Raw genomic sequence first — 22,317 nt, forward strand, 5'->3', positions numbered from 1 at the left:
TCAAGGTTCCATCATTCAAGATGGAGACTATTCGGTCAATTCTACCTCTGGTCCAGGAGGGTCAGTTCATGACTACAGTAGATCTGAAGGATGCATATCTACATATTCCCATTCACAAGGATCATCACACGTTACTGAGATTTGCTTTCCTAGACAAGCATTTTCAGTTTGTGGCTCTTCCTTTTGGTATTGCAACAGCTCCCAGGGTGTTTTCAAAGGTCCTGAGTGCGTTATTGGCAGTTCTCAGACTTCAGGGGGTTGCAGTAGCTCCTTATCTGGATGACATTCTAGTTCAGGTGCCATCTTTTCAACTAGCAAACTCCCACATGGAGTTGTTGTCTATTCTGTGCTCAAATGGTTGGAAGGGGAATTTAGGAAAAGGTTACTTGGTTCCGGCTACAAGAGTGGTATTTTTGGGAACCATTATAGATTCTCTGGAAATGAAGATCTTTTTGACAGAGGCAAGAAAGTAAAAAATGTTCAATTCATGTCTGGCTCTTCAGTCCTCTCCTCGGCCGTCAGTGGCCCAGTATATGGAGGTTATTGGTCTGATGGTTTTGGTCATGGACATCATTCCGTTTGCTCGGTTTCATCTCAGACCTCTGCAGTTATGCATGCTGAGACAGTGGAACAGGGATTATACGGACTTGTCTCTGAAGATTGTTCTAGATCAGGCTGCAAGACTCAGGATCGTCTCTCCCAGGGAACCTGTTTTCACAGGCCTACCTGAGTGATTGTGACCACGGATGCCAGTCTGCTGGGTTAGGGAGCTGTCTGGGGTTCTCTGAAGGCTCGGGGTCTGTGGAACCGGGAGGAATCGGTTCTTCCTATAAATGTCTTAGAGTTGAGGGAAATCTTCAATGCTCTTCTAGCCTGGCATCAATTGGCTTCAACCCAGTTTATCAGATATCAGTCAGACAATATAACGTCCGTAGCTTACATCAATCATCAGGGGGGAACTCGGAGTTCCTTGGCGATGAAGGAGGTAGCCAGGATTATTCAGTGGGCGGAGGCTCACAATTGTTGTCTGTCTGCGATCCACATTCCAGGGGTGGACAATTTGGAAGCGGATTTTCTGAGCAGACAGTCTTTTCATCCGGGGGAGTGGGAGCTTCATCCGGAGGTGTTTTCCAGTTTGATTCTCAAGTGGGGTCAACCGGAGTTGGATCTTATGGCATCTCGTCACAATGCCAAGCTTACGAAGTACGATTCGAGGTCAAGGGATTCTCAAGCGGTTTTAATAGATGCTCTAGCAGTTCCTTGGAAGTTCAGTCTGGCATACGTGTTTCCTCCATTTCCACTTCTTCCTCGAGTTATTGCTTGGATCCGACAGGAGAGGGCATCAGTAATTCTCATTGCACCGGCGTGGCCTCGCAGGATCTGGTATGCAGATCTGGTGGAGATGTCATCCTTTCCACCTTGGAGTATTCCATTGAGGAAGGACCTTCTACTTCAGGGTCCCTTCATTCATCCAAATCTCGTTTCTCTGAAGCTGACTGCTTGGAGATTGAACGCTTGATTCTATCTAAGCGTGGTTTCTCTGAGTCAGTTATTGAGACTATGATTCAGGCGCGTAAGCCTGTGACTAGAAAGATTTATTACAAGATATGGCGTAAATATCTGTATTGGTGTGAATCTAAGGGGTACTCTTGGAGTAGAGTCAGGATTCCTAGGATTTTGTCTTTTCTCCAGGAGGGTCTGGAGAAAGGTTTGTCTGCTAGTACCCTGAAGGGTCAAATTTCTGCTTTATCTATTTTGTTACATAAATGCCTGGGGGTTGTGCCAGATGTTCTGTCTTTTTGTCAGGCCTTGGTTAGAATTCGGCCTATGTTTAAGTTTGTGACTCCTCCTTGGAGTCTTAATTTAGTTCTTAGAGTTCTTCAACAGGCTCCGTTTGAGCCTATGCATTCTTTGGATATTAAGTTGTAAACCTGGAAGGTTTTGTTTTTGGTTGCTATCTCTTTGGCTCGAAGAGTTTCGGAGCTCTCTGCATTGCAATGTGAGTCTCCTTTTCTTATTTTTCATTCTGACAAGGTAGTACTTCATACTGCATTAGGTTTTCTTCCCAAGGTTGTTTCTGATAAAAATATTAATCAGGAAATTGTGGTTCCTTCTTTGTGTCCTAATACTTCTTCTCATAAGGAATGTTTGTTGCACAATCTGGATGTAGTTCGTGCATTGAAATATTATTTGCAGTCGACTAAGGATTTTCGCCAGTCTTCTTCCTTATTTGTTGTTTTTTCTGGGAAGCGTAAAGGTCAGAAAGCTACGGCTGCTTCTCTTTCTTGTTGGTTGAGGAGTGTTATTCACTTGGCATATGAGACTGCTGGTCAGCTGCCTCCTGAGAATATCACGGCTCATTCCACAAGGGCTGTTTCTTCTTCTTGGGCTTTCAAAAATGGTGCTTCTGTGGATCAGATTTGCAAGGCTGCCACTTGGTCATCTTTACACACTTTTTCTAATTTTACAAATTTGATACTTTTGCTTCTGCTGAGGCTGTTTTTGGGAGAAAGGTTCTTCAAGCAGTGGTGCCTTCTGTTTAGGCTAACTGTCTGGTCCCTCCCTTATCATCCATGTCCTCTAGCTTGGGTATTAATTCCCAATAGTAATTATGATGATCCATGGACTCACTGTGTCATTAGATAGAAAATGAAATTTATGCTTTTGTTTCTTTCTTGACACGGTGAGTCCACGCCTGGCCTGTATTTCAGACAATTTATTTTTACATAAACCTCAGGCACCTCTGCACCTTATATTACTTCCTTTCTCCTTTCCCTTTGGTCGAATGACTGGGGGTTGTGGGTAAGGGAGTGGTATTTAACAGCTTTTTGGTGGTGCTCTTTGCCTCCTTCTGCTGATCAGGAGTGATATTCCCAATAGTAATTATGATGATCCGTGGACTCACCGTGTCAAGAAAGAAACAAATTTATCAGGTAAGCATAAATTAAATTTTTCACCAAATGATAACAATAGAATGTAAATTTGATTTGGAGTAAAATTGCTAATACAAGTACATTTGAAAGTGTCTTAAAATTACATTAAAGGGGCATGAAAAAGAAAATGTTTCTTTTATAAATAAGAAGCAACTTTCTAATTTACTTCTATTTTCAAACTTTCTTTGTTCTCCTGGTATCTTTTATTGAAAAGCAGAGACCTACGCTCAGGTAGGTGTGTGGAGTACTATATGGCAGCAGCTTTTCAAAAATGTTATCCATTTGCAAGAACACTAGATGCCAGAAACCTACCTAGGTATATCTTCAACAAAGAATACCCTGGGAACAAAGCAAATTTTATAATAAAAGTAAAGTCAAAACTTTTTTTAAATTTGTATGCTCTGACTGAATCACAAAATACATTTTTGGGGTTTCATATTTTTAAGGCATGAGGGGAGTCAAATAATATTGATATTTTTAAATTTGTTTTTGTATTTACACACGCTGCCCTCAGCTTTGCCTGAATAATTACCAGCTTACTAAAACACACATTTTATCTTTTGATTAAGCCAATACTAAACTGTAAGTCTTTCTCAAACATGAGGACAAACAAATATAAGTGGGGCTACAGAAATTGTCAGATACTTAAATCATCAAAATGTGTTTTTTTTTTGTTGTTGGCTGTCTAAATAACTGGTACGGTGGCCCCATTGGCCAAAGGGTAATCATTGCAATGAATTTAGCTTGCTTCCTCTTTATTCTGTTCAGCAGGTATCAGTTGAACTGGGTGGAAAATATAGATCAGTTGGAAATCTCACTTTTTAAGAATATGTGTCCACCCTCATACATTGAGTAGATGGAAATCTGCTTAAAGGGATTCAGATACAGCATGCAATTTTAAGCAACTTTCTAATTTACTCCTATTATCACTTTTTCTTTGTTCTCTTGGTATCTTTATTTACAAGCTGGCCCATCTTTGGTTCAGCACCTGGGTAAAGCTTGCTGATTGGTGGCTAAATGTACCCTCCAATCAGCAAGCACTATCCAGGGTGCTGAACAAAAATGGACTGCTTACGTTCATGCTTTTTCAAATAAAGATACAAAAGAGAACAAAGAAAAAGTGATAATAGGAGTCAATTAGAAAGTTGCTTAAAATTGCATGCTCTATCTGAATCACGAAAGAAAAAAAATGTGGGTTCAGTATCTCTTTAAAGAGCCAAGAAAACACTTTTTTTCCTTTCATGATCCAGACAGAACATACAATTTTAAACAACTTTCTAATTTACTTCTATTATCAAATTTGCTTCACTCTCTTGATATCCTCTGTTGAAGGAGTAGCAATGCACAATAAATGTGGAGCCACAAATCATCAGCTAGCTCCCAGCAGTGCATTGCTGCTCCAGAGACTAACTTAGTATGCTTTTCAACAAAAATACCAAGATTAGATAATTGAAGTAAAATAGAAGATTATTTAAAATTGCATGCTTTATCTGAATCTTAAAATTTAATTTTATCTATACTGTCCCTTTAAGTACTTATGTACTTGATGATTCTTGTTGGCCACTATTACATCAGCTTGTGAATAGCCCAACTGTGATTCTGGTGAAAATTTCCTTGTGGATTTTGTTGTTCTGTCTAATAGTCTAGGACTTTGCTTAGGTAATGTGCTTTGCTATTTAGATCTATGGGAAGATAAACAACTTTCAAACCTTTCTTTACAACATTCTGGACCCAAAAGAACAATGGACTAACTTCCCTGATTTCCCACGCAGAAATTATTGTTGGACGTTGCTGGCTTGTTTTCTGTATGCACATAGTCTGCTCATCTTTGCAGAGTTTCATGAAAACATCTCAGTGTTAGATTTATTACCCTAACTTCCAAAATGTTGGAAGACAAACTGGATTCCTCCAGATACAACCTTCCCTGCACATGTACTTATTCTTTATATTTTGCTTCCCAACCTAATGTGCTGCATTTAGTTTTGGAGAGGGTCTAAAGAATCTCTAAGTGAGTTTTTTTTTTGACTATGAACAAAAATGATAGGGGTCTTAGTTTTACTTATCATTACAGTGAAGAAACAATTTATTTCCTTTATTTAGAAATGATGGTCAGTTCAGAAGGTCTTAATACCGACAAAAAAAAGTGGACTCTAACACCTATATACATGTATCCAGTTGCCCTGATAATAGATGGAAGGATAATATCCCATTTGGATAATTTTTGAGGATAAGAAATAATTGTTCAAAATTGGAGGATTAGGAGTCCCGGGTAGCAATCCTAGAACAGAAATTCAATGAAAGAGGCTATAATAAGAGTAATGTAAATAAAGCTATTGAAAGGGCAAGGAAGCTAGAAAGACATTCCCTCCTAAAGGATAAGAAATATGAAATGACAAATACAAACAAGTACGTAATGATCCCTTTATAGGAACTGTTGTATCCCCCTTTTCTAGCATTGTATATAGGAGAACAAGAAACCTAAAAACTATACTCGCTCCAAGCACCCTCCCGTTTTTATGGCTGTATTGTTTAGCTTTATAACTGTTAGAAGTGACTCCACCTTGAGTTTCTTCAGTACCGAAAACTTGTTCAGGGTTCTTAGATTTAGGACTTCTATCTAAGACACATTTTTCTTAAGCAGAGAAGCGTGAGTAAAATGGGAGGGGGGAGTATTTGTCACAGCTCCCTTCCTCTTTAGTCAAAACTCCAATTTGGCTGTTGTTGATGCATGTGGTTGCCTTATTTATTACAACCAGCTGTCAGATTATCGCCATCTGTACCAAGGAACTCATGCTCACACCAACCTCATGTCTGGTACCTGGATATCTCTCTCTGGGGGGGAAAGCCTTAATCCACCATGAGCTATCTAGCTAATGAATAGACAGTGGGCTCACAAATAAACAGTGCATTGCTTTATCTTCAAGAATGTCAAACTTTATTAAAAATAAATCATAGAGGGATAACAGCATGTGCGCAAGTCCAATTTAGCATTTTATTATCCCTTCATGATATATTTAAATAAAGATTAAAATTTCTGAAGCATAAGCAATTTTGTTTAGCCACAAGCCCACTCTCTACTTATTGGCAGTATTTCCTAACATGTAGCACCAATAACCTTGTACAGTTCCACCCCCTTGAAACTCTAAAACTTCCATGGAAGTTTAATAGCTGTAGATTCAAAATAACCAAACCAAAAATGTCAAACTCACTAAGACAACTTCTCTTCACCATGTAATTTCTCTCCTCCTCTGAGAAGGATATTATGGCTTTTCACTAAACTTTATCCTTGACAACACAGCCCTTACGATTAGAGATTGCTGCCTGGCATACAGTGTGATACTTGCAGAAATATTCCTGCACTGTTTAGTGGTATTGAAGGAAAATGTGCACACCAGATGACTTTCTGCAGCATAGATTATAATAAAGTATTGCTCTTCTGCCCCTAAGCTCATTAAATAAAGCACTATGTAAAAGTTTTAGGGAGGTGTGAAAAATGCTGTAAAGTAAGAATGCTTTTTAAAAATAAACAGAAGAAAAATCTAAATCAAATCAATATTTGGTGTGACCCACCTTTGCCTTCAAAACAGCATCAATTCTTCTATGTACACTTGCACGAAGCCAAGGATTTTGTAGGCATATAGTCAGGTGCAATTTTACCAAACAGTGGCTACTGATCATCAATTTAATATGTAGGTTGAAACACGATCATTAACTGAAACAACTGTGTTGGAGGAATAACACCATGGCAAGACTGAACACAGCAACAAGACACAAGGTAGTTATACTGCATTAGCAAGGACTCTCCCAGGCAGAAATTTCAAGGCAGACAAGACTTTCCAGATGTGCTGCCAAAGCTCTTTTGAAGAAGCACAAAGACACAGGCAATGTTGAGGACTGTAGTCAGCGCCATCAGCTCAGAATAGGCAGAAACCAGTGGGACACCGATATACTGTCCGAAGAAGTCTGGTAATAAGCATTTTTAATTAAAGACTTGCGCCTAAAAAGCCATACCTCCGAAGTGGAAACACGGACAAGCAACTCAACCATGCACAAAAGCACAGGAACTGGGTGCAGAAAAAATGTCAGCAGGTGCTCTGGACTGATTAGTCAAAATTTTAAATATTGATGCTGTTTTAAAGGCAAAGGGTGGCCACACTAAATATTGGTTTGATTTATTTTTGAAAGCATTCTTCCTTTTTTCCATACCTGCCTAAAACTAAATAATTAATTTCCACTTTTATTGCCCTCATCTGCAGACCCCTGCCTCTTATCACCACCTCTCACACAAGACTTTGCTTATTGCTCAGAAAACAAAATCAACTACTATTCTGTCTTTTATAATTCTTCATTCTTACTTCAGCACCCTTAATGTTATGGTCCCATAGGGTCACCTTTTCAATCCATTATAATTGCTGTTATAATGCAGAAGCTTACTCTGTACATCTTTGGTATATTAATCATTCAACCTCTTACAGGGCGGAAATGTCCTCTCCTGGGGAGACCCTAAAAAAAAAGTTGGAGGAGGAATTGAAGCTGAACAGTGAGGACTTGAGGAGCCACGCATGGTATCATGGGCCCCTTCAACGACAGGCAAGGAATCTGCTTACTGAGAATAATTTCTTTTAACTTTATAAATTACAGGCAACTTTACAAGGCACTTGTTTGCACATAGTATCTATACTATTTTGTCTCTCACATCTCTCGCTCTTACTATCCTCACCACTGTGTCATACCACTCAAAATTACTATACACCGAGTCCTCTAAAAACTTTTATTTCATGTGTATTACCATGCTAAATTATTTAATTTTTTTTACAGCCTTTGATGTATTTATATCACTGATCTTTGTTGTCCTTAATGCAGGAGGCTGAGCAGTTACTTCAGTTAGATGGAGACTTCCTTATCAGGGACTCACTCTCTGCACCTGGGAACTTTGTACTAAGCTGTGCGAAATCTGGGCAGGTTCTGCACTTTAAGATCATTGCTGTCACCTTACGCCCACGTCGAGGGATATCTCCGATACGCTATCAGCTTGAGCAGGATCAGTTTGACAGCATCCCAGCTCTAGTCCGCTCCTATGTAGGAGACAGAAGGCCAGTATCAGATACATCTGGAGCTGTCATCATTCGTCCTATTACCAGAACGCTGCCACTCAGTTTACTGCAAGAGAAACATGAAGCACGGGAAAGGGACAGAGACCACAGAAGGAGCCTTTATGTGTCTGACAACAATCTCCTAAGGTACAGACTATCACAAATAATTTCTCCCCATGAAAAACACTCAATGAAGTTGTGTTAGATGCAAACCACATCATTCTTATACAGGCAAACTTCATTCCTTGTAAAGCAAGTCCATAACACAAAATTTGTATCTTGTTGTCAGAATTTGCACCTCAACAAGTGCTGGTGACAATTATCCGTATAGTACAGACACGCCTCATTTATTTGCAGCTAAAATCAGCACACACCAATCATTTTCAAATGAAGATCATACCATATAAGCCATTCCTTTACTGCTTGGCTGTCACCTTATATTCAGATTATGGTCAGCAGAGAAAGAGCACGATTACATAACTTGTCCATTTTGATTTCTGAGACTGCTGAAATTAAAATGAATGACACCATCCTTAGAGGGACATTGAAGTCAAAATTAAACTTTCATTGTTCAGATAGTACCATTGTTTAAATATTCATGCTCATGAGCATACATTGGTAGGCTCAGGAGCATGCATATTAATTACAATATGGCGATAGTGTTTGCAACAATGCTTGTACCAATGTTATAGATATAGTGCTCATGTCATGTACAAAGGATAGATTACAAGTGGCGCTAGAGTTAAGCTTTTTGCGCTAGTCGGGTTGCGCTCGTATTCCACAAAAAATAATTTTGCGCTAACAGTAACTTGAATAGCGCAAAAATTCTAACTTAAGTTTTCTCATGCACGTGCATGTATTTAGCTTGAGGTAGTGAGAGGACATCCAGGAAGAGATGTGAGTAAGACAGTTAGTGACACAGGTTGGCAAGGAAGGAGATAGGTCTGGTGCAGAGAAGTAGATTTGGGTCTCGTCGGCATACAAATTATATTGGAAACCGTGGGACTTTATTAGGGAACCTAGTGATGATGTGTAGATTGAGAAGAGAAGGGGACCAAGGACAGAGCCTTGCGGTACTCCGACAGAAAGTGGTGACTGGGCAGAGGAGGCCCCAGAGAAGACTACACTAAAGGTACGGTTTGACAGGTAGGAAGAGAGCCACAAGAGGGCTGTGTCACAGATGACAAAGGATTGGAAGGGTTTGGAGCAAAAGAGGGTGGTCAACAGTGTCAAAGGCTGCGGACAGATCAAGGAGGATAAGCAGAGAGAAGTGGCCTTTTGATTTGGACGAAATCCAGATTGCAGTGGGTCAAGGAGGGAGTTTAATGTAAGGAAGTGGGATAGGCGTGCATATACTAATTTTTTCGAGAAGCTTTGAGGCAAGAGGGAGGAGGGAAATAGGGCGGTAGTTGGATGGGGCGGTAGGATCAAGGGAAGGTTTTTTTGAGGATAGGTGTGACCAGTGCATGTTTTAGAGATGAGGGAAATATACCGGTGCTGAGGGAGAGGTTCAAAATGTGTGTGAGTATAGGGTTAAGGGTAGCAGAGAGGGAGGGTAGTAGCTGTGAGGGGATAGGGTTAAGGGGACAGGTAGTGAGGTGAGAGCGCAGTATAAGTGCCGAAACTTCATCCTCAGTAACAGGGGAGAATGAGCTAAGTTTAAGGTTAAGTGGGTTGCGGTTGATTGAGAGCATTTGAGGGGGTGAGAGAATAGAATTATGTTGAGCGCTGATTTTGTTTCTGATGGAGTCGATTTTGTTAATGAAGTGGCTGGCAAAGTCTTGAGCTGACAGAGAAGTTGTATTAGGAGGTGGGGGAAGGCGGAGAAGGGTATTGAAAGTGGAGAAAGAGACATTTTGGGCTTGAAGAAAGATTAGAGATAAGAGTTGAGAAGTAGTGTTGCTTATGGAGATTAAGGGCAGAATAGTAGGAGTTCAAGATGAATTTGTAATGAAGAAAATCAGCTGAACTCTGAGATTTTCTCCAGTGCCGCTCAGCAGTACGGGAACATCTGCGTAGGTACCATGTCAGAGGAGTATGCCAGGGCTGAGGATGAGTGTGTGATTTCCGAGCTATGGTAAGAGGGGCCAGATTGTCAAGGACGGATGAAAGGGTGGAATTATAGTGGCAGATAGATAGGTCAGGGCAGGAAAAGGAGGAGAAGGATTATAGGAGAGGTTCAAGGGAATTAGCAAGCTGTTGATCTAATGACATAATGCTTCTGTGAAGTTTGGTGTGAGGAGTAGAAGGAGGGAGAGTTGTAGGGAGGGATGATATGTTGCAAGTAAGGAGATGGTGGTCAGAAAGAGTAATGGGGGAGTTTGTGAAGTTTGAGAGAGTGTATCGATAGCTAAAGATCAGGTCAAGAGAGTGACTGTCTGTGTGAGTGGGAGAATCAGTCCATTGTGACAAACTGAAAGAGGAAGTAAGTTGCAGAAGTTGTTTTGTAGATGAGGCAGTGGGATTGTCAAGAGGAATGTTGAAGTTGCCAAGAATGAGGACAGGTGTGTCTATATTTGTGTACATATGTATTTATGCATGTATATGTTTATGTATTTACAGACCTATAAATACATATGTAAATTATGTATACATATATAGACATTTATATAAGTGCATTTACAGCCAAATGAAAACATGAAAACGCATATTTATGCAATATTCATATTTAATAAAGTGTTATAAAGTGTATTTAATGTAAATATTTCACATTCCAATGTTCTGCACATAGCAGAATATGTTCTATGTATTTCTTAATAGATAAATTTGTCTACTACTGATTTGAGTTCTGCAGAAAAAGTTTGGGTATGTGCTTTGTTCCCACTAATAAATTCATTCTTTTCCAGACAATAGTAGACAATAGTAGATGTTAATAAAATGGTACGTTACCTCACCCTGAAAAAATTATTCTATAAAGAAGCAGACTTACCTGACACTACCACTGAACAAATGCCCAGCATAGACCTACTCAGGATCCATGATCTTGTAGATTTTCAAGAATCATGTGACTACTTAAATATACAACAGCTGGGCACTTTCACTGCTAGTGATTCAAATTTTCTTAAATCTTCACATGTGGGCTATAAGCCCAAATCTGTTTTTTATCCCACTAGAGAAAGGGGTCCTTTCCTAGAGGTCTTTCACCGCAGAATTGAAGAAGATCTAATTTTGTTATCAGCCACTAGTAAGAAACCCTACCCTAATCTGACTGCTACCCAAGCAAAAGCTTTGGATACCATTAAAAGAAGAGAAGATCTGGTGATCAAGCAGTCAGATAAGGGTGGGAGGATAGTTGTACAAGACAAGATAACTTATATAGTAGAGGCAAGCAGGCAGTTAAGCGATGAGCATGTCTATCTAAAATTAAGATATAATCCTACTGAGACATTTAAGGGAGAGCTTTTAGCATTATTGGATGATGGTCTGGAGGAGAGTATCCTAGATCAGAATACGGTTGATTTTCTTTTGGTCCCTATCCCGATTACCTCGATTTTTCATCACCTCCCCAAGGTACACAAGTCCTTGGAGAAGGTGAAGGGTAGATCAATCGTGGCAGGGATAGGATCCCTCTTTGAGAACATGTCCTGTTGGGTGGAGTCATTACTTCAGCCACTCGTATATCAGCTCCCTTCATACTTAAGAGATATGAAACATCTTAATTGTTTCAAAAAGGTGGTTTGGAGTGACGACTGTACCTGGCTGACTGTAGATGTAGTGGGGTTGTATTCAGCTATCCCCCACTCATATGGTTTGGAAGCTATTCAGTACTCCCTGGATACTCTTAGCAACTATGATGAGGCTCTTAAGAGATATTTGGTTAGATCTCTTGATTTTCTGCTAACTTACAATTTCTTTCAATTTGATGGGGATTTCTATCTTCAGAGGCGTGGCACGGCTATGGGGGCTAAGTTTGCCCCAACCTACGCCAACCTCTTCATGGGTTGGTGGGAGGCAGTCCACGTCTTTGGAGATAGAAATCCCCATAGAAGTGGCATTAGAATGTACAAGAGGTACATTGATGACCTCCTGTTCATTTGGACGGGAGGTCATCAGGAGCTTCTGGCCTTTGTTGGCTACCTCAATGAAAATAACATGAACTTACAGTTCACTTACGCTCGTAACTTGAGATTATTGCCCTACCTCGACCTTTTGCTTATTGGAGACATTGTGTTACAAATAGTAAAACCAACCTTGTATAGGAAACCAATAGCCTCTAATGCCATTCTACATGCTTGTAGTAACCACCCCAAGCATACTGGTTTTGGAGTGGCTAAGGGCCAATTTATTCACATTAAGCGTAACTGCACCGATGAAGACAGTTGCAAAAGGGAAAGTGAGATACTGATGTCCCAACTCCTGGATAGGGGTTACTCTAAAAAGGTGGTAAACAGAGCCTACTTGGAGGTCTCTCGTATTGACCGTGATTTTATATTGTCAGACCAGAAGGGTCATGGGTGTAATATAAAATATGACGTTCAGAAACCAACGTTCATAACTACTTATAGTGCCCAGTATGAACAAATATGTGACATAGTCAAAAAACATCTCCCTATACTTACTGCTGAGGATACCCTAAAGGACTTTGTGTCATCAGGTTGCAATTTTGTATCCAAGAGAGACTGTACCCTTGGGAATATTTTATCCCCTAGCATGTTGCATTCTCCGACAGTTCACTCGGGTAGCTGGTTGCATGTTAGGGGACATTTTAAATGCCACTAATTGTATAGCGTGTGGACATTCTGGGGTGTCTAAAAGTTTCCAATCTCGAGCGACTCAGAAAGTCTATGATCTCAATAGCTATAGGAATTGCCGTACAACATTTGTTGTCTACCTGGTGGAATGCACCCAGTGTAAAAAACAATATATAGGGTGCACCTCAAGGGAGGCACAGATTAGAATCAGAGAACATCTCAAAAATATTGAGAATGGCATTGAGTGCTCGGATTTGGTAAGACACTTCATCTAGGTCCATAACAAAATTGATGCTACTTTTAAATGGCAGATTATTGAAAATGTAAAAAATGTCAATCAGAGGAGGTGATAGGATAAAAAAAACTTTTTTTACAGAGAAGCCTTCTGGATTTTACAGTTAAAAACCAGAAGGCCAGCAGGATTTAATATTGACGGAGACGTCATCAACTTTTGGTCTCGCCAATGATATTATTTCTAGGCCCACCAATACTACTACTTATCATTGTGTTAATAGTGTAATATTGGGTATTAATGAGAGATTAGACAAGTATGTTATCCAAACTATCTATAGGCTAAACATTTAATTTCCTTAAATATGGTCTACTATGTATGGCCACTCTGATGTACACTTGATTAGTAATAGTTATTGACATATTTGTATTATCAAGGTTATAGGCAATTTGTGTACTGATCATTTAATTTTAATTTTTACTTCCGTTACCAGCTCAAAGAGAATCGTTATCTGTCCTTGGGGTATTGCAATTATCTTGGGGCAATATCCAGGGGGTTACTATAGGCAAATTTGTTAGCCTAAATCATATAAAGACTATACTGGCTGTCCCTTTAAGAATTCCAGCTTTGTACTTTAGAGCTATCCACCACATTAAGGGTTAATGGATCCCCTGTGAAATCAAAGCCATTTACTTTAGATTAGGTTCAATTGCATAGGTTAGGAGGGACGGTCCCTTTTTCAAGATCCCAGCAGTTTGTAATTAACATAATTGTTAGATGTGTATTTAAACTGAATGTATCACATCTACAGCATGTCTATGAATAAGGCAGTGTACTGTAGAAATGCGTTAGACACTGTTTCCATGCTTGGATTTTATTGCACTTGTTTTTAGTGTGTGCTTTTTTCTCCATTAATAAAGATTTAAATATTTTTACTAGCACCTTGAGACTCGCAGTTTTTTTCGTTTTCTGCATAGATATATATTGTACCATAAATCCATCATATATATATAGAAATATGTATTTATGAATAAGTAGAACATATTCTTGTATGTGAAGAACATTGGAATGTGAAATATTCATATTTTTATGTTGGGTTAGCACACTTGAGAATATGCAATCTGGTTTCGCGCACGAGTAGGGTGTTAGGTTTTTTCCCACTATTTTGCTTCTTTGACTTCTACGGGGGAATACGTTAACGTGCACGCAATATTCTAAGTTATGGGTTTTTACACATGCAAAAAACATGCTTCTTGTAGAGTTAGCGATCAAGCAGGGGTATTTAATACCGCGCCACTCGTAATCTGGTCCTAAATGGGGCTACATTTCAAGAAAGGACACCAAGAAAAAAAGAGGATGATTTGATAATAGAAGATAATTGGATCACTCACGGATCAAACAAACAGTTAAAATTGGTTCTTTTAAAACCTGCAGAATATTACTGAATAACAAATGTTTTATTTGAAAACTGTTGCTGTATTTTTGGTAAGGTTTTTATTTAACTTACATTTTGGGTATAATTTAATTACGATTTACTTTAGATTAGCTCTATACTCCTATAATATATCTGTATTTTATAGAAGTCCTTTGCACTGTATATATTGAATATTTAGCTACTTACTGTTGCGCAACAGTTTGTAATGATTATGCTCCTTACATTTCTCTTATTCTCTATTAAACTTTTACTAGTTTATGATACTTTGCAAAATGACAGATTGGCATTTGCTATAAATTATTTTTCTCATGTTCATTATGACAGTGCAAGAACCAGCTGATTCATTTACTGTTGGGTTAATATTAATCCACAATCTAAAAAAAGGTAGAAACTTTAAGCATATATTTGTACCAAAACCTCTCTCCTCTGTTAGAGCACCTCTCTATCTCCATTTTTTTTTTACATCTACTACTTTGCATGCAGTATGATCAGACTTGCTGGAGAAGTCAAAGCGTTGACCCCTTTGGAGGGGTTAAACTCATAGGCCTAGATTTAGAGTTCGGCGGTAGCCGTCAAAACCAGCGTTAGAGGCTCCTAACGCTGGTTTTGGGCGCCCGCTGGTATTTGGAGTCAGTGATTAAAGGGTCTAACGCTCACTTTTCAGCCGCGACTTTTCCATACCGCAGATCCCCCTACGCCATTTGCGTAGCCTATCTTTTCAATGGGATCTTTCTAACGCTGGTATTTAGAGTCGTTTCTGCAGTGAGCGTTAGAGCTCTAACGACAAGATTCCAGCCGCCTGAAAATAGCAGGAGTTAAGAGCTTTCTGGCTAACGCCGGTTTCTAAAGCTCTTAACTACTGTACCCTAAAGTACACTAACACCCATAAACTACCTATGTACCCCTAAACCGAGGTCCCCCCACATCGCCGCCACTCGATTAAAATTTTTAACCCCTAATCTGCCGACCGCCACCTACGTTATACTTATGTACCCCTAATCTGCTGCCCCTAACACCGCCGACCCCTGTATTATATCTATTAACCCCTAACTTGCCCCCCACAACGTCGCCGCAAGCTACTTAAAATAATTAACCCCTAATCTTCCGACCGCAAATCGCCGCCACCTACGTTATCCCTATGTACCCCTAATCTGCTACCCCTAACATCGCCGACCCCTATGTTATATTTATTAACCCCTAATCTGCCCCCCACAACGTCGCCGACACCTACCTACACTTATTAACCCCTAATCTGCCGAGCGGACCTGAGCGCTACTATAATAAAGTTATTAACCCCTAATCCGCCTCACTAACCCTATCATAAATAGTATTAACCCCTAATCTGCCCTCCCTAACATCGCCGACACCTACCTTCAATTATTAACCCCTAATCTGCCGACCGGAGCTCACCGCTATTCTAATAAATGTATTAACCCCTAAAGCTAAGTCTAACCCTAACACTAACACCCCCCTAAGTTAAATATAATTTTTATCTAACGAAATAAATTAACTCTTATTAAATAAATAATTCCTATTTAAAGCTAAATACTTACCTGTAAAATACATCCTAATATAGCTACAATATAAATTATAATTATATTATAGCTATTTTAGGATTAATATTTATTTTACAGGCAACTTTGTAATTATTTTAACCAGGTACAATAGCTATTAAATAGTTAAGAACTATTTAATAGTTACCTAGTTAAAATAATTACAAATTTACCTGTAAAATAAATCCTAACCTAAGATATAATTAAACCTAACACTACCCTATCAATAAAATAATTAAATAAACTACCTACAATTACCTACAATTAACCTAACACTACACTATCAATAAATTAATTAAACACAATTGCTACAAATAAATAAAATTAAATAAACTATCTAAAGTACAAAAAATAAAAAAGAACTAAGTTACAGAAAATAATAAAATATTTACAAACATAAGAAAAATATTACAACAATTTTAAACTAATTACACCTACTCTAAGCCCCCTAATAAAATAACAAAGCCCCCCAAAATAAAAAATTCCCTACCCTATTCTAAAATACAAATATTACAAGCTCTTTTACCTTACCAGCCCTGAACAGGGCCCTTTGCGGGGCATGCCCCAAGAATTTCAGCTCTTTTGCCTGTAAAAAAAAACATACAATACCCCCCCCCCAACATTACAACCCACCACCCACATACCCCTAATCTAACCCAAACCCCCCTTAAATAAACCTAACACTACCCCCCTGATGATCTTCCTACCTTGTCTTCACCATGCCAGGTTCACCGATCCGTCCTGGCTCCAAGATCTTCATCCACCCCAAGCGGGGGCTAGACATCCACTGAAGAAGTCCAGAAGAGGGTCCAAAGTCTTCCTCCTATCCGGCAAGAAGAGGACATCCGGACCGGCAAACATCTTCTCCAAGCGGCATCTTCTATCTTCTTCCATCCGATGACGACCGGCTCCATCTTGAAGACCTCCAGCGCGGATCCATCCTCTTCTTCCGACGACTAGACGACGAATGACGGTTCCTTTAAGGGACGTCATCCAAGATGGCGTCCCTCGAATTCCGATTGGCTGATAGGATTCTATCAGCCAATCGGAATTAAGGTAGGAATTTTCTGATTGGCTGATGGAATCAGCCAATCAGAATATAGTTCAATCCGATTGGCTGATCCAATCAGCCAATCAGATTGAGCTCGCATTCTATTGGCTGATCGGAACAGCCAATAGAATGCGAGCTCAATCTGATTGGCTGATTGGATCAGCCAATCGGATTGAACTTGATTCTGATTGGCTGATTCCATCAGCCAATCAGAAAATTCCTACCTTAATTCCGATTGGCTGATAGAATCCTATCAGCCAATCGGAATTCGAGGGACGCCATCTTGGATGACGTCCCTTAAAGGAACCGTCATTCGTCGTCTAGTCGTCGGAAGAAGAGGATGGATCCGCGCTGGAGGTCTTCAAGATGGAGCCGGTCGTCATCGGATGGAAGAAGATAGAAGATGCCGCTTGGAGAAGATGTTTGCCGGTCCGGATGTCCTCTTCTTGCCGGATAGGAGGAAGACTTTGGACCCTCTTCTGGACTTCTTCAGTGGATGTCTAGCCCCCGCTTGGGGTGGATGAAGATCTTGGAGCCAGGACGGATCGGTGAACCTGGCATGGTGAAGACAAGGTAGGAAGATCATCAGGGGGGTAGTGTTAGGTTTATTTAAGGGGGGTTTGGGTTAGATTAGGGGTATGTGGGTGGTGGGTTGTAATGTTGGGGGGGGGGGTATTGTATGTTTTTTTTTACAGGCAAAAGAGCTGAAATTCTTGGGGCATGCCCCGCAAAGGGCCCTGTTCAGGGCTGGTAAGGTAAAAGAGCTTGTAATATTTGTATTTTAGAATAGGGTATGGAATTTTTTATTTTGGGGGGCTTTGTTATTTTATTAGGGGGCTTAGAGTAGGTGTAATTAGTTTAAAATTGTTGTAATATTTTTCTTATGTTTGTAAATATTTTATTATTTTCTGTAACTTAGTTCTTTTTTATTTTTTGTACTTTAGATAGTTTATTTAATTTTATTTATTTGTAGCAATTGTGTTTAATTAATTTATTGATAGTGTAGTGTTAGGTTAATTGTAGGTAATTGTAGGTAGTTTATTTAATTATTTTATTGATAGGGTAGTGTTAGGTTTAATTATATCTTAGGTTAGGATTTATTTTACAGGTAAATTTGTAATTATTTTAACTAGGTAACTATTAAATAGTTCTTAACTATTTAATAGCTATTGTACCTGGTTAAAATAATTACAAAGTTGCCTGTAAAATAAATATTAATCCTAAAATAGCTATAATATAATTATAATTTATATTGTAGCTATATTAGGATGTATTTTACAGGTAAGTATTTAGCTTTAAATAGGAATTATTTATTTAATAAGAGTTAATTTATTTCGTTAGATAAAAATTATATTTAACTTAGGGGGGTGTTAGTGTTAGGGTTAGACTTAGCTTTAGGGGTTAATACATTTATTAGAATAGCGGTGAGCTCCGGTCGGCAGATTAGGGGTTAATAATTGAAGGTAGGTGTCGGCGATGTTAGGGAGGGCAGATTAGGGGTTAATACTATTTATGATAGGGTTAGTGAGGCGGATTAGGGGTTAATAACTTTATTATAGTAGCGCTCAGGTCCGCTCGGCAGATTAGGGGTTAATAAGTGTAGGTAGGTGTCGGCGACGTTGTGGGGGGCAGATTAGGGGTTAATAAATATAACATAGGGGTCGGCGATGTTAGGGCAGCAGATTAGGGGTACATAGGGATAACGTAGGTGGCGGCGGTTTACGGAGCGGCAGATTAGGGGTTAAAAGTGTAATGCAGGGGTCAGCGATAGCGGGGGCGGCAGATTAGGGGTTAATAAGTGTAAGGTTAGGGGTGTTTAGACTCGGGGTACATGTTAGGGTGTTAGGTGCAGACGTAGGAAGTGTTTCCCCATAGGAAACAATGGGGCTGCGTTAGGAGCTGAACGCTGCTTTTTTGCAGGTGTTAGGTTTTTTTTCAGCTCAAACAGCCCCATTGTTTCCTATGGGAGAATCGTGCACGAGCACGTTTTTGATGCCGGCCGCGTCCGTAAGCAACTCTGGTATCGAGAGTTGCATTTGCGGTAAAAATGCTCTACGCTCCTTTTTTGGAGCCTAACGCAGCATTTGTTTGAACTCTCGATACCAGAGTTAAATTTATGGTGCGGCCAGAAAAAAACCCGCGGAGCGTTAACAGCCCTTTTACCGCCGAACTCTAAATCTAGGCCATAGTTATATGCAATTAATAATAAAATGAGACATATTAAAGTATTTGCCTTTGCACTTGTATGTCCCTTCAATCATACCCCAGAGAGGGTGTGAAATGTTAGATTGTTTAACATTGCCCTTGTCAATGTACTGTTTTGAACGTTTCCCATTCCCTGGCAACCTGGTGTAGTCTAAAAATTCAACCAGAGAGATTTTTACCTCCTTAGAAGTTATCCTCAGGCTTCTGTCTTAGATTAGATCTCACCTCATAGTCCGTACAATAAATAACCTTTTTCCATTAAGATGAATAGTCCTTGCATACTTCAATTTGTTCAGTTACAATCCCATGAGATATGCTTTTGGTGGCATCCTGGCTTCCAAAGACAACTTAATGGTCCCCTTGTACAGGTTCAAAATGGATGACCCTCCATCTGCCATCATCAATCTTCTGACCATTCCTAGCGTGTTTACCTTCACTTACATCTTTCCTCCCATTTGTCCTTAACATGATCCATTTGTATCAAAAATGGGTGATCCTTACTGCCCTGCTCTTGTTTCACTCCCCTTGGTTCCAGGAGTTTATTAAACTTGTTGGAGAGTGCCCTATATATCTTAACCTTTGGTCTAGCATCTTGTCTCTTTTACTTTACTCTTCTGGCTCCCTATTTCAATCCACACCTTGCTTGGTTTTACCCTCTTCTGCTTTGTTATTCTCCATCTATATCAATTTAATTATTTGGACTCTTATCAAGTCATTGTTTTTATATGTATATTATTTAAACTTCTTGTCAATCCTTGCTACAGTGCTCCACTGCAGTGGCTGGATTAAGAGTTCCTTGCATTACAAGACATTAATTTTCATGTGTGAGTTCTTCTGCTCCCTGTTAGGGAAATAGCTTCTAGTTGCATTATAGCCTTCATCAAATCCAGACCATCGTTTTTACCTATTCAGATTATTTTTTTCTAAAAATTTTCTCCTGCAGTCCTAATAATGTCAGAGAAAACAGGACTTTATATGACCCATTACATTTCATTACACATTTTTAGTGTAGGCGTACTTCCTCAAAGGACCAGTAAATACAGTAGATACTAGATTTGCATAATCAACCAATGCATGATAACAAGACAATGCAATAACACTTAGTTTGAACTTAAAATGAGTAGTAGATGTTTCTTTCTGACTAATTTTGAAGTTATGTTTATTTCCACTCACCCTATACCATGTGACAGCCATCAGCCAATCACAAATGCATATACATATATTATGTTAATTCTTGCACATGCTCAGTAGGGGCTGGTGATTTAAAAAGTGTAAATATAAAAAGACTGCACGTTTTGTTAATAGAAGTAAATTGAAAAGTTGCTTAAAATTGCCTGCTCTATCTGATTCACGAAGGTTTAATTTTGACTTGCGTTTCCTTTTAATTATTATATATAATAGCTATTGTCTTGCTGGTCTGCTTCTTTCTTTCCTCTCCTCCTCTGCCTTCTTCATTTCCATAGGTATATGGTAAAACTGATATGAAAGAGGTGGGCAAGAGGAGGAGGGATTCAAGTTCAAATATTTGTTTGAGCATTCTACTTTTAAATTATTGTTGGCTTTATATAAAAACAAGCGGTAATCATCTGTTTCATGTGCTGTCTCTCAGAATTAAAAAAAAAAAAAAAGGAATTTAACAGTAAGTATAAAATTATGTTTTCAGTGGTATTATTTGTTGCCCTCCCTAGAAACAGACATGATACTACAGCAATCTCTTTGGTTCATAGTTTGTTTATTTGTCAGATGTCTTAAAGTGATGGTAAACTATAACTATATCAGACACTGTTTTTTTAATTAATCATATGATGACAATGTAATCCACAATGTAAAATTCTTTAAAAAAATAACGTTTTTTCTCCTGTTAAGTGTAGTCAGTCCATGGGTCATCCATTACTTATGGGATTATATCTCCTCCCTAACAGGAAGTGCAAGAGGATCACCCAAGCAGAGCTGCTATATAGCTCCTCCCCTCTACGTCATACCCAGTCATTCTCTTGCACCTAACTAATAGATAGGACGTGTGAGAGGACTGTGGTTGTTAAACTTAGTTTTTATTTCTTCAATCAAAAGTTTGTTATTTTAAAACAGCACCGGAGTGTGTTTTTTCTCAGGCAGCATTAGAAGAAGAATCTACCTGAGTTTGTGTATGATCTTAGCGGTCGTAACTAAGATCCATTTGCTGTTCTCGGCCATTCTGAGGAGTGAGGTAACTTCAGAACAGGGGACAGCGGGCAGGGTTCACCTGCAAGGAGGTATGTTGCAGTATATTATTTTCTAAGGAATGGAATTGACTGAGAAAATACTGCTAATACCGATGTAATGTAAGTGCAGCCTTAAATGCAGTAGTAGCGACTGGTATCAGGCTGATATGTATGTATGTTTACACTGAGGTATTTCTAGGGAATGGAACTTCACTAAGAAAATACTGTATACATTTAACTTATATTTGAGCCTCCACTGCAGTGAAAGCGACTAGCAGCAGGCTTATTAATAACATTTCATAATTTTATTTTTAAACGTTTACTGGCATGTTAATCGTTTTTCTCTGAGGTACTTGGTGATAAAACTTTATGGGCATTATTTTTACCACATGGCTGTCGTTTGTTTATGAATAAATTCAGTTTACTGAGCTTCCCCACTGTTGTATTATGAGTGGGAGGGGCCTATTTTGGCGCTTTATTGCGCAGTAAAAATTCAGTCACAGTCTTCCTATTTCTTCCTCCATGATCCAAGACGTCTCTACAGAGCCCAGGGGTCTCCAAAACTAGTTTTGAGGGAGGTAATCACTCACAGCAGACCTGTGAGACTGTGTTTTGACTGTGATAAAAACGTTTATATTAAATTGTTATCCGTTTTTGGGTACTAAGGGGTTAATCATCCATTAGCTGGTGGGTGCAATCCTTTGCTAACTTAATGCATTTACTCTGAAAATTTGGTTGCTATAACTAATTTGGTTCATTGTTATTTCAACTGTGACAGTTTTTTTGTGCTTCTTAAAGGCACAGTAACGTTTTTTATATTGCTTGTAAATTTATTTGAAAAGTATTTTCCAAGCTTGCTAGTCTCATTGCTAGTTTGTTTAAACATGTCTGACATAGATGAATCTCTTTCTGCAATATGTTTA

General features: G+C 39.1%; 1 protein-coding gene across 1 annotated transcript in view; it reads left to right on the forward strand.

The window, feature by feature from the left end:
• Positions 1 to 22,317, forward strand: part of LOC128651210 (breast cancer anti-estrogen resistance protein 3 homolog) — a 65,790-nt gene that overhangs the window by 17,706 nt on the left and 25,767 nt on the right. Inside the window, exons 2-3 of the mRNA XM_053704485.1 lie at positions 7,409 to 7,523; positions 7,797 to 8,173. Coding sequence (XP_053560460.1) covers positions 7,416 to 7,523; positions 7,797 to 8,173 — 485 coding nt within the window. The 5' untranslated portion in view covers positions 7,409 to 7,415. The remainder of the gene's footprint in view (positions 1 to 7,408; positions 7,524 to 7,796; positions 8,174 to 22,317) is intronic.

The sequence above is a fragment of the Bombina bombina genome, chromosome 1, assembly GCF_027579735.1.
Source record: "Bombina bombina isolate aBomBom1 chromosome 1, aBomBom1.pri, whole genome shotgun sequence".
Lineage (NCBI taxonomy): Eukaryota > Metazoa > Chordata > Amphibia > Anura > Bombinatoridae > Bombina > Bombina bombina.